The following is a 13,870-nucleotide window of genomic DNA, read 5'->3' as shown; positions in this document are numbered from 1 at the left end:
ATAGAGAGTGGTAGTTGCAGTTTTTACCAACAAATCTGATTGAACTCTTGAGGTATTCCACTGGCAGATAGTAATTTTTCAATTCTGATGCACCTGTTCACTACTGTCGTGATGTGATGAATCATTTAAGTAAGACATTTAGTTAGTAGTGTATTGGTTGGAACAGATCAGCAAAAGACCACCTCGATTTCCAGATTTCACAACAGCAGACTTTTTCTTTCCTCTGGGGGTAGGATGAAGTCATTAGTCTATTCCGCTCATATTGGCACAGAAGAAGAATTGACACATCGTATAATAGAAGTTACAGCTTATTAGGAATTATAATGATGCTGTTAGATGTGCCCACCTAGTGTGGATTTGCCAAAGTAAATTATGCACTGAACAAAATGGCAGTCACATTGACCAACTGCTTTGATAAAATGTTAGCAGCTTTATCAATTAATCATTTTGATGTTTAATAATTTCTAGAAAAAACTAAAAGAATGTGATTTTTATTTTTCTAAATCTATTTTTTCTTTTATTTATAAGTTTTCTATTTGTTTTCTTTTACATTATGTTGTTCAAACATTGATGAAAATTGTTCTGTTTAAAATCTTATCACTTTTCTGACCCAATTTGTGTGTTTTAAGTTGAATTTCTCAGATTTCTGTTTAATTTTAATAGACTTATTTACATCAATTTTCTCACAAACCAAACATTTTATCAAAAACCATAAGGAAGCACCAAATTTTGCTCCTCAATTTGTATCCCAAGAATTTTAGTATAGTTTAATTTCACAGAGGGAGCAGAATGCAGGGCTAAATGTTTCACTAGCTGAAACTCAGTAACGAACACCTTTCTGATCTATGTTTATATAAACATTTTTCTTATTTTTACCATTTAATTTGGAATCATTCTGTATATGGTTTACAATAAATGGAAATAAAAAAACTACATTAGTACAAAAACAAGAATGCATGATATTTAATGTTCTTCTGGACAATTTTTTGCAAGGATTCACTTTCTTCATATTTCTTTCTCTGATTTTTTTGAAGAAGATAAGAGACCAGAAACATCCTCTATTAGTTTCTTTTTGAAATATGCACCACTATTAATTACCTCTGACTTGATTTTGAACTTTTCATATTAAACACTATTTCCATAGCAAATTTTTTTTTATAACTTAACGTCAACGTCAAGAATCTTCCAATCATCCATGAGGATTGACCTGACTGACTCTAAAACTTACATGTGACAAAGATTTGCTAGCATGATATATGATGATCCTTACAAACTATACGTCATATATTTTTGGTAGATTTTAAAAGAAGTGTATTAGTGAGTTTGCTGTTAATTCTGAGGACTACTCAAAACATTAATTACAGACTTTACTTTTACTCTAGAACTGGAAGTTTTATGTTTTTGTGAAATTTTTCATGAATTATATTTCAATTTTTAAAATTATTTGATCATATTATGTAGTTGCTTTGATAACTTGCAAAAATTCTGTACATTGAAAATTCTTGTCTCATGAAAACAAGAAAGTAGTAACTGTTTGACAAGAAAGAAACTAGAAAAAGAAATTATTCGACAATTGATAGAAAAAATAAAAAATTGAATCTAATTTACCAAAATATTAATTATTATAAGTAATTACATAACTGTCGTTTTTTCAACAGTGCCATTTAAGAAACAAAACTAATTATCAAAAAACCAACAACTGCAGCTCTAGGGTTAATGTACAAAATCCTGAAGTACAAATCATGTAATTACTGCCCCAATTTTTTATTAAATCAGTTGGAGTCTACACACATAGCACTTACCACAACAAAAATTAATTTAATAGATACATCTTGCAATAAGAAAGCACTAATACTAAAATATCAAAACATTATTTTTTATTACGCATCACATGAAAGACAAAAAATCAATACAACAGAGATTTTTTCAGTAATATAAAAACAAACTAAAATCACCTAAAAGTAAGGCTTTTAAGCAATATCCTTATTTTTGGAGTAATTTTAGGAATATGGTGTTATATTATTTGTATGCTTTGATGAATATCTATTTTGGTTATCAACTCTCTGATATAAATTTCTTGGCTGGACCAGTTCCAATTCAAATAGTACATTCTCTTTAAGTTCAGGATACAATTATAAAATTAAAAAAATGTTATTTATTTATTTTATTGTAACCAGTAAAACAAACGAAAACAAAGGCAGAATAAAGGAAAAATCATTAAAAATAAAAAAGTTATGTGTAACATACTAAAAGTAGTTTTTGTTTTTTAGCTTTGATAATTTCTTCCTTTTTCTTATCTATTTTCTCATTTGTTTCTGGCAACAAAGGCTCTTCCTCTACTCCAGATGGTTGACCAATATCATCCCATTGGTTTGGTTCTGACCGAAAGCATGGACAGCAGATCTTCATAAGCTTAATGACAATTGCGATCGGAGCAGCAGCAAAGAACAATAAATTTATGCAGAATTCCCCACTTCTGTAAGGGAAAAGAACAGAAGTATAGATTAATAGTGAAAAATGTTTATACTATTATAAGTATATTTCCATTCAAATACAATCTCAAGTAGCACTAAAAAGAAATAAATTATTTTAAAACAAAGATAAAAAGATTAATTTTTTTGTCATCCTCCGTGATAAAGAGTTTAGGTATTTTACCCAGAGGATTCCAGATAAAATTCCCAGTCAGGTATGAAAGTTTTCAAGTGCTAAAATAAAATATTTCCATTCATTACCTTCAAGGTTATGTGATAAATTAATCATCTAACAAAAAAAATATTTACAAAACAATACTCATTGTATGATAAAACAGCTAAATTGAATAAGCAGGTGATTAAACAAAGAAAAAAAGATCCATGTTTAGTTGTAAAAGCATGAAACTGACGTGATAAAAATGGATCTTTTAAGAATTCTAATACTAAACCAATTTATTTTTGAGTTAAAAAATCAATCATTTTTATTTCAGTAATTTTAAATTAATTTTAATAAAATAGTTTGATTACACAAACTAAAAAAGTTGAATCAAAAACTAATGAATAAATTGTAATAGATTTATATATTATTAATCTCATGACAGTCAGATGTGTCAATTTCAATGTTAACAGAAAATAAACTTAAATTAATCATCATTATTTTTAATTTTCTCTATGCTATCTATGAAAGTGGCTACAACATTAGTCATCAGAATCTTGAAGGTCTTTGATAAGAAGTGAGGTTAGTCTTCTTCTTCATTAATTAGTATTATTATATAGTAACATGTTATAATCTACATTTAAATATAAAAATCATTTTACAAAAAATATGGAGCATTTTAATCAAAGAAGTGACGTGGGTGATTTGTTCAGCAACAAAATTTTCATATTGTAATTTTACAATATAAAACTATTGAAATCTCAGGCAATATATTAAAAAACAATTTACCAATTAAGCTCAAAATAAAACCATGAATAATACTGATAAATCTATTTAAACAACTAAATAAATTTAGTTTTTTCCATATGTTTTGTGGTTTTAAATATAGTTATGTCGGTAAAATATGTTTGCTTGTAGTTTGATTTTACCCGGGTATTACATTGAGTAATTAGGAACATTAAATGTTGAAAAAAGTTACATCAGCTTTATTTTAGATACAGTTAGAATTTTAATATGTGTTAAACTAAAAATAATATGTAAAAAGTTTTTAAGAGTTCTACTTACTTACTAAGGAAACGAACATTACGAACACCAGTTATAGGATGAACTGCATACCCAGCTACATCAAAGATAACTGGAAAATGAGCAATATCAGGTTCTTTATAATCTTCAAGTTCTTTAGCTTTCCCTGGGAATATTAACCATAGTCCCCATGAACCAACTTGACTACAACAACAAAAACCTAAAAATGCCTTGATCAATCCTGTAATAAGAATTGACGTCAATTAACTGTAGCTAATACCAGTTGTAATTTTGATCACAAACCAAAAATTTAACTCTAACTTTTAATCTGACTGCATATTTGTATTGAATACTATATTAAAACTGTCAATTACTTTCTTAAGTCAAAAGAGTGTATCTATTTGTGATTTTTAAACTATAAATAATACTTTGATTAAAATAAACTAATACTTTGTTTTGGTAGTTTGTACACACCCTTATTGTAAACAAATCTAATTGTTGAAAATATTAAGTACCCTTATTTTAATTCTACCAGACACAATTAATTAATGATGTAAATCTTATATATTTTTTTTAATATATGTTTATAATCTTTTTGATGATATCACTTTATTTTTAATGAAATTAATTTTAAATGTATGCATATATCTAACAAAACACAATTGGTGTTTACTAATATTATTGACTTAACTAATTTTGTTTCGTTATCCATTTGAGAGTTAAGTTCAAAAATGTAATCTTAAACAATGTACTTTTTATATAATTAGTATCTGTATAGACTCAGGTTTCATTCATACAGTTTAAAATTCACTATTAATGAGAAACATTAATTTTCATTTAAAATAGGACTTTAAAATTGAAAGATCTTCGGCTTTGGTGTGATTCACACTCGGCTCCTGTCGGCATTACTCGGCTCTTGACAATTCAGCAGTTCCATACAGTTCATACAGCTGCTTTCGGATGCACTCAGCTTCTGACGATTCAATGGCTCTGTACACAGTATATAAGCAGGCTTTGCACTTCAATCAAGCAGTCCTCTTCCAGTCTTCTATGAGCCCACTAAAAGTCTCCAAGGACTCAACAAGTCTTCTTTCACTCATTACATGATATTACGTATATTAATAAATTTACATAAAAATTCAAGTTAATGTTATATACATGAATGATATTTACAATCCATAATAAAAATAATTATAATTGCAAGTACTTAAAGACTTAATTTATTTAAAGAATCAGCACCAATTTCAATATACAGTTCCCATGCACATAATTGACTGCAAATCGTTCCTGTAGACATGTAATTATTTATTCATTTTTATGTATTTCTTCTGCAGAGTTTAAGCAATGTATAGTTTTCTGTTTCAGGACATAAACTACAAATTAATTTGTGTAACCTGTATCAGTCTTTCTTATGGCTTGAAACATATAAAGCAGTTGAGATGCAAGAGGCACCATTCATAGATACTTTCTCTGAAATTATGATGTTCACTTGTTACGTTTCATTTTTGCCGTCGGGTGCTGTGCTGTTACCTAGCGAGGGCTAGAGCTCTCCGGCAAGCTACCGTCATACAATGTCCTACACCGCAAGGAGTGGTCATTATGATGTAGTCACCTGTATTAATTCGGCGCCAGAATCTGACCCAGAGCAGTCGTGTTTTACATTCAGTCCAGATGGACGCGCATACTAATGTTCAGATGAACGTTTATTTTAGTTGTATAGTTATATGTTATTAAGTTCAATCATATGTGTTACATTATATACAAGAAATTAATTCAATAAGCAACAAGGCATTGTTTCAATTCATCACCTATGCATCTACAGTTCATACTCGCTCTGAAACCTACCACAAACGTTTTATGTTCCTCCACATCGCAAGGGATCTAATATCACTAAACAGCCAATGTTTGTTAAAAATTTAACCTGGGCCGGAGACTCAGGTCACTACCTGACCCACGATACTTCACGATATTCCAGGGCTCACATGTAGCAGTAAGGGCTCCAATACCCTTACTAACAGGACAATCCCTGCCACGGGCTGAAATGACTGATTTACGCTGAGCGGCAGAAGATTTTGGCAAAGCTCTCACAGCAGCCTACTCTTCACCTGGCCCCAGAACCGGGGAAAAGAATGATGGTTAATGCCCGTCCATACCCAGCCAGCTTTGGCAAACAGATCATGTTCATGCTTCCCACCATCTTTGTAAACACTGAAAAGGAGAAGCACAACTGCAACCATGTCAGACAGCTCGGGACTGCCAATCACATATCAGGGGAGCTCCTGAGCATAACCATAGCTCCATTGGCCGCAACATAGGTAAAGGTATCGAATTACTATGTTGTCGGCCCTGGACATGTGCACAGATATTATTGCACAGATGTTGGCTTAATCCAACGTCCATGGTAAATCCACAGAATAAGTCTAAGGAATAAAGATGTTATTGTAAGACTGGAGTTATCCAGTGCATTACTATTATTATTTATTCATTATATTCTTGCATAACTAATGTTTTTAAATACTGATACCTAGAAAAAAAAGTTTATTTCTGAGGTCAGAATAGGCATAAGCCTAATTCTTGACTGTAAGAAGAAAACCTTTTCATGATATTTAAAGCTTTCTTAATACACAATGTAATATGTTTGAGTTTCTGGTAAAGCTTTATTTAGTATATCTTATAAAGCTATTATACATCTTTTAAATCGACTTCAATAAAGATTAATTAGCAATGAATTGATTGAATTTTTGAACTAGTATAAAAATAAGTTCTTTTTAAAGGTCCTTCAAATGTTCAAGTGTAGCAGTATTGTGGGACGCACACTTTATTTACTAAAATTGAAGTTATGTTTTAACACCATTCCCTGCATTTTTCTGGGCTTTACCTGCATTGTTTTAATGACTTATTTTTAGCCAAATACCCAAACTAAACCCACTCCTAATGCCAACATACAGACTTAAGCGGACATGACAAATATGAAATTAGAAATTAACCTATTTCAAAATCCACTTTAAAAACAACTCTTTTCAGAAGAAATTTGTAAAATTATGACACAGCTGTGTCATATCAAATTGCTTCAAAATGATTATATGAATTCCCTTCAGTTCTTTCTCATGCAGTAGCCAACACTTTGTTGAACTTGACTATTAGGCCAACCCGGTGGTCTTTTTATAGACTACAGAAATGAAAATTGTAAGTCTTTTATGAATTATAGGAAAAGCAATTCAGAAAAAAGGAATGAGGAAAATCTAAAGTTCAATCTCAAAGCAGGTTCAAGGTTTACTTGCCATACTTTTAATTATTACTACCACACTTACTAATACTACTGATGAAAAGTTCAGACTTGCAAATGTTTATCTGATGAGACAACACTGTTTAAGGACAACAGACTGGTTGTACATAGTAAACCTAGATATCGTTACATATAAAAATATTTGTAAACCAAAATAGAACTCTAAATAATTTTATTAAATATACATTTCTGCATGTAGTAAATGTGGCAAATTAATGTTATGCCTATAAATCTCTTTGCACAACAGTTAAAGAGATAATCAAAATATTTTAATCACTTAAACCTAGGTATCCAAATTTTTATTTTATTGAACTAACTAACAAAACAAGTCACTTACCTAAAAGTAATATATTTAAAAATGTAGCTGCATATATAAGGAACATGTTATATAAATGCCATGTCCATGAACCTTCTGTTTCCATTCCTGCATAAGTAACAACCGGTAATGATCCTTGAAAACCAGCTGCATGGTAATGTTCTGCAGACATGGGGATACAGCGTAAACCATCTACTGAACCAATACAAGCACAAAGACAGTGCCACTGACATAAGCATCGATCTTGACGTTGTACCCGTATACGTCTAGTTGCAACCAATTCCCGCTTTTCATTCAGTAATTCAACTGTAAAATGTAAAAATATAAATCAAATCATTAATAAATAAAGTAGAATGAATGATAAAAGTTGGCTATATTAACTAAAAACACTGAAATGATTTTAAACTTCAAGGTTCAAGGGCTTTTCTTTCTATTTATTTTTTAAATGAGTTGTAACAGTAATAGTCAAAAAAACATTAACACAATGCCGCGGTTCAGTACACTGAAAATTAAAAAATTTTCAAAATATTTTAATTTTGAAAATTCTTCCATTGGGTGATTTGTTTTTTTTATAAGTGACATTCAAGTCCAACTTTAATAACCATATTGGCATTATTTTATGGAATATCATCATAAAAAAAATAAATTGGCTAACAGTTTGGCTAACATTGTTGTACCGCTCCGACCGATATTATCAATGCTGCATGGCTCACCTATGTAACGCTGCTAGAGTTACCACCCCACCCAATATTATCACCGGCTCACCAGTGTGCTTCTCCGTGTATAGCTTTCATAGTACTGTGTTTTCTCCGTTAAAAGCCACTACTGGCTAGGAACAGAGGGGGTGGTGTAGCCACCTGACACGCTACGAGGCGGGATCTTCTCCCCTCGGGAGAGAATCAAGTACTGTGTTTCACACAGGTTCGCACTGGATGACAGAAAAGGGACAAAATGTCAATAAAACCTGGTATGGAAGAAGTGGTCAATGAAAGCATGATCCCTTGGAGGAGACTGCTTATTTTCTGTCTGTAAATATATATCTCTCAAGTCGCATAAATACATGATAAGATGCTAAAAATTATGTTTACTATCAAGTTACATATGTACAGTATTATTTATTGTAGTAAACCTGCAAATTCAAGTAAAGGTAACTGAGATGTAGACAAAATTGTAATTAATTTAATTGAAGGTTTGATGGATGAATGAAGATTGCTGTGTGGAGATAATTTCTATACTAGTTTACCACCACTATTTGATAAAAAGTTATTGAAAAAAAGAAAAGATTTTATTCTGGAACTTTTTGGGCAAATAGAAAAGGGTTCTATAGATTTTATTTTTTAAAAAAACACAGAAAAAGGAGAAGTTGATGGCATCAGCAAATATGGAATAAAAATAATAAAGTGGATAAGATAAAAGAGCATAAAGGATAAATGATTGAACAAAAAGAAATAGACTAGTTAACATGATAAGAAAACCTGATACAATAAAGCAAAAAAAGTTTTGATTTTTCTAACCAATTATCAAAATATTATTGTAGCCTCAGAAAAACCGTTAAATGGTATAGGAAAATGCTCTCAAACTTTTATTTGGTTCTATAGTTGTAAATGCCTGAACCGTTTTTTTTGGATGATTAATTCATCACATAAGCTCAAACTTGTGCATTGTAATATGAAATTGAAATTTTGTAGCATAAGAAAAATGTCATGGCTTTCAGAGATTTGAATTCGAGTCCTCAAGACCTTATGGACTTAATTAGAATTTTTTGTGGTAAATGCATTACTTTTACAGTTTAGAACGATTATAATAATTCTCAAAAATATCATTCGGTTATGAATAAATAATCCTGTATGCCAGAAAAAGAATAAGAAAATATTACCCGAGTAAGTAAGAGCAGTCCGGATAAGACATGCATGAAAAAAAGAATATGTATGAAAAGTAAAGATAAAAAATATGCAGATTCAAAAGCAAAAAGAGTAGCAACATATTGTTTCAATGTTCTCATCAACCACATATGTATTTGCCATCTACAATCAGGTTCACAAAAGTATGTAGGTCTAGTTTGAGAACATTTTACTGTTTTGTGATTTTTTGGAGACTGTATAAATCCAAGTGTTTAATGTATTTTTCAATTTGTATGTATTTACAACTTTTCTAATACAGTATTTACTACTTTTGCTTTTAAAAAAAAATTTTTTAACAGTTTTTCTTAGTATCTACAAAGTGTCCCACAAAGAAACTGAGGAACTTTCAGGACATGTTTTACTGGTAAAAATAATCAAAAACACATTCAATATACATAGGTCTGGAAACGCTTTTTTTTTAAGTTATAGTTACAGAAAGATTTCACCCGGATTTCAGCTTTTCTAATAAAAAGAAGTCTTACTGTAATATTTGGTACGCAAATTAGGCAGTAAAGTTGGTGGTTTCTTATGTAATTTGAGCTGGAAAATAGGATAAAATAAGTCCCAGAACTTTAACTTCAGTAGTTTTTAAGATATCCGATGTTAAACACAAATTCGGTGTCGAAAAACAAGTTTTTTAGCTTTGTAGTACAATAGCTTTGTTAAATGACTAATAAGTGCGGAAGATTGATTAACAAAACTTGTAGATAATTTAACTACAGCCAATAAAAAGGAATAAAAACCTTTAAAAATCGGTTTTTTTATTGAAGCAAAACAGACTAAAAATAGACAGAAAATCGTATTCTTTCTGTACCCAATAAACATTATTATTACTATATAAAAAAAAAATAAAATAAAATAAAATACGTGAAAACATAAATGCTGATGGATTAATAAATCTCAGTTACAGTAATTTTTTGAAATTCTCTCCACAATGTACCCAATGTTAAATATTTCCGATGGCTTTCATAAGATTTGAGAATAGTTTCGTATAAATTCCATAGCATCTCTTATATAAATGAGTAACTCTTTTTTTGTATTAACTTTTCCCCTTATACTATCATTTTCATATGGCCCCAAATGAAGTAATCTAATGTTGTTAAGCAAGGTGATCGTGGTGGCCATTGACTTGGTCCACCAGGTCTAATCCTATTTAAGAAATTTGCATTCAAGTGATTTCTAACTGCTAAAGAAAAATGTGGCGTTGCACCATCATGCTGGAAAACTATTTGCAATCTAGTTTGTAAAGATACATCCTCTACAAGAGCCGCCAAATTATTTTTCAAGAAATGAACATACGTCTCCCTTGTAAGGTTTTAATTGAAAATAAATGGTTCCAGAATTTTGTCATAAATAATGCCACACCAAGCATTAATGTGAAATCTAAATTAAAAATTGATTTACACAGTATCATATGGATTGTTTTCACTACATAAATGGCTATTTTTAGAACTGAAAACTCCCTTTCTTGTAAAAGTGGCTTCATCAGTAAATAAAATTGAATTTACCTTATCAGCGCTGACTAGAAGCCAATGACAAATGTTAAACCACTGGGGGTAATCTGTTGGCCGCAAGTTTAGAATGTTCTGCAGGCAAAAAGGATAAAGATTTTTTTCCACAGGATGCGTCACACTTTGTTTTTTTGACAAACCAGTGCGCTATTAAATTCGCCTTGTACTAGTGCCTGGGCTACGCTGAATATCCTGAATCACACGATGTTCATCATTAACATGATGATTTACTTGGCATTCAATAGAAAACGAACAGGTTGGAAATGACTCTTTCGTTCATAAATGTTGATACACCGAAGAAAAAGTTTCATATTTGGAATCTGCCTTCCAAGAACTATCGTTTATTATGTCTCTCTCTGTTGTGTGTGTGTGTATATGTATGTACACGCATGCACGCGAGTGCTTGCGAGAGAGAGAGAGAGAGAGAGAGAGAGAGAGAGAGAGAGAGCGCGCGCGCGTGTGTGTCTACTTTTAATTATTTAAACATATTTTGTTATGGGACATTAATAATTGGCTGAAATATATATAAAAATGTATTTATTTATTTGCTGTTATAAAATGATTTTACATTCATATATTACTTAGATTATGATTTCTTAAACAGTTAAAAGTAAATTACAATTTAATTTTCATTAAACTGAATGTTCACCGATGTTTACTTTGTATGAAGGAAGGATAATATGCAAATATATATCATAATTTCACAGTTTTCAAATTTTCTTAATTATAGGAAACAATCCTTGGCAAGTTAATATTTCATCCTCGTTACTATAATCTTCTTCATCCAGATAAGGTGCTTTCAACAGTTGTATTATTTATTATTATTTTCTTCACTGAAAAAATTTCTGACTCTTCAAAGTGAGAATCAGAAGTTTCTAAATTCAGAGTATTTTTTTCTTCTTCTGCTCTTGATTTCGTTGATATAACACACTGATTACTATAAGTTGAATTCCATGAGCATGACATAATTGCTGATTTGCATCAATCAACTTCCCAACTTTTTTCATCACCGTTGCTCAATTAGTAGTTATCCAAACAACATCTTTCAGAGATAATCCATGTTCTTCCAATTTGCAGTTAACTACTTCTACACATTTTGTAGTTTGCATACTTCCTGAGACAAGTGTGAGTTCTATATTCCAAATTTTCTTTTCAAAATGAATATTTATATTTAAATAATGACTATTTCATACACTTGTCCATTCATCAAATGTGAAACTAAATTTTGCACCATTTAATTTTAATTCTATTAATTCCTTTTTCAGAGAATTGTGAACACTGTTACTATAGTTTATAATACTGTTTATAGTTTATAATTTACAACAGTTCTTATAGTATTAACAGATTTTGGTATATTCTTGAAACCTCTTGCAATTAATGACTTTTTCAATTTAATTAAACTACAACTAGTATCAAAGATCTAGTATTAAAACCCATATAAAAGTAACAGCCTTTACTAGGATATGAACCTTAGAACTCTATCAGCTGACTTTTAAATCCAATTTGCGATGATGAATTCCACATTAAACCAACCCAGTGGGGTTAACATGATAACACTAGAAAAGTTTAAAATTAATACAACTCAATTTTTTCTATTATTATTTCTTTCATTGTTAAGAACTACCCTACACTTTATGAATGAATAGAATACTGTCACTTTCACTCCTGTTTACCAATAACTCGCCCACCCACTCTACACAACGGTATACTCGTGATACTCTTCACTTGTAGTTACCAATCGCTTACTGATATCGCTGTTATCACGAATGCGCTGTACACAATCTTGCAGAACTACTGACTTACTGCTTGTTATCACAACTATGCCGAACATGGTACTGCCAAATTACTCCCTAACCGCTGGTCCTAACCGTATTTATACTTGCTGACCTGTAGAACCTTACTTGATTCATCCTTTTAATTGTTGAAGCTCAATAATTTTCATTGTCTGTGCCCTTACGTTTTCTATAAATCATTCCTCCCAGAAGGGTAACTTCTGGTCGAACAAGAGCTTTTGGAGGTGCCATTGCCTGTATTACAAAGAACAAATTATTAAACGGACCCGTTACTCTGAGAAAAAAAATCCTTTTTAGTTTCTTTTAGATTGTAATTTATAATCCCTTTCTTTCTTCTTAATTGGAAGAAAACCATTACCCAGTTTATTACACTGATCCTGTTACACTATGTACAGTATATATAATTTTTTTTAACAATTACCATTTTGTATATTACTATAATTTAAACCATTTATTATTTGCTGATGACAGTCATTTTAAGAGACAGCAAAGATGAATTGCAGTATAATATTTTTAAATTATCCAGTTTGGCTGGTAATTATAATTGAAAAATCTCTATTGAGAAGATTAAAATTATGGCAGATCAAAGGAGCAAAACCAAAAGATCAAAAATTAACTTAATAGTACTTCCCTTGAACAGGTAAATTCTTTTAATTATTTGGAATGTATATCTTTGTCATGGATGAATTAACTTGGATGAGTTAACTTCTAAACAGGCCACCAAAATTAATTTCTTAAGGGGCCTTAAATGTGTAACAAGAAAGGATAGAATAACCAATGATGATGTTAGAAGAGACTTCAATATTACTTCCATAAATTGATGTAATAACAAATTATAGAATGGTGGAAGAATGGAAGTTAAAAAATTTCCAAACAGATTCTAATCTGTGTAAGGAAGAAGGGAGAAAGTACGGTCAAGGAAGCGCTGGGATGCCAAAGCAGGTCTATGACCTAAAAGTGTTATGGAAATTATGATGAATTTTAAATATATTATTTTTTTAGCAAAAATCACAGTTAATGAAATAATCATAAAAGAACTTGAACTTTATGAAGGAGAACCAAAAAGTCAATATTTAAAATAAATTTGTTCAGTATTATGGTTTTGCTAAGTTTTGAACTTACAACATCATGTTTTGAAAACAGGTAATAAAGCCATATTTTCTGGTTCCAAAACCATATTTTTCTGAAAATGTATGTTTCTTGGTGTTAAATATACGTTCTTAATAGAATAATGTAAAATAGAACATTTTATTTACTTTTTTGTAATTATTAATCAAAAAATTATAACTACAAATCACGTCATCTTTTAGTAGCAGACTATATAATGATATTTTATGTATTATATGATTTTTATGTATATTTGTGACAAAAAGCCAAAATTAATAACCTATTTTTACATGCTAATTATTCAT

At 30.4% G+C, this 13,870-nt stretch overlaps 1 protein-coding gene across 1 annotated transcript in view; it reads right to left on the bottom strand.

Annotated features, from left to right (window-relative positions):
- LOC142325705 (uncharacterized) overlaps positions 1-13,870 on the bottom strand; it is an 82,558-nt gene that overhangs the window by 19,299 nt on the left and 49,389 nt on the right. The window contains exons 15-17 of the mRNA XM_075367735.1: positions 7,275-7,559; positions 3,694-3,892; positions 2,248-2,476 (exon numbers count right to left, since the gene is read on the bottom strand). Of these exons, the coding sequence (XP_075223850.1) occupies positions 2,248-2,476; positions 3,694-3,892; positions 7,275-7,559 (713 nt within the window). The remainder of the gene's footprint in view (positions 1-2,247; positions 2,477-3,693; positions 3,893-7,274; positions 7,560-13,870) is intronic.

The sequence above is a fragment of the Lycorma delicatula genome, chromosome 5 (assembly GCF_047948215.1).
Source record: "Lycorma delicatula isolate Av1 chromosome 5, ASM4794821v1, whole genome shotgun sequence".
NCBI lineage: Eukaryota > Metazoa > Arthropoda > Insecta > Hemiptera > Fulgoridae > Lycorma > Lycorma delicatula.
Note: the sequence above shows the minus strand (reverse complement) of the source record. Positions and strands in the feature narration are given on the sequence as shown.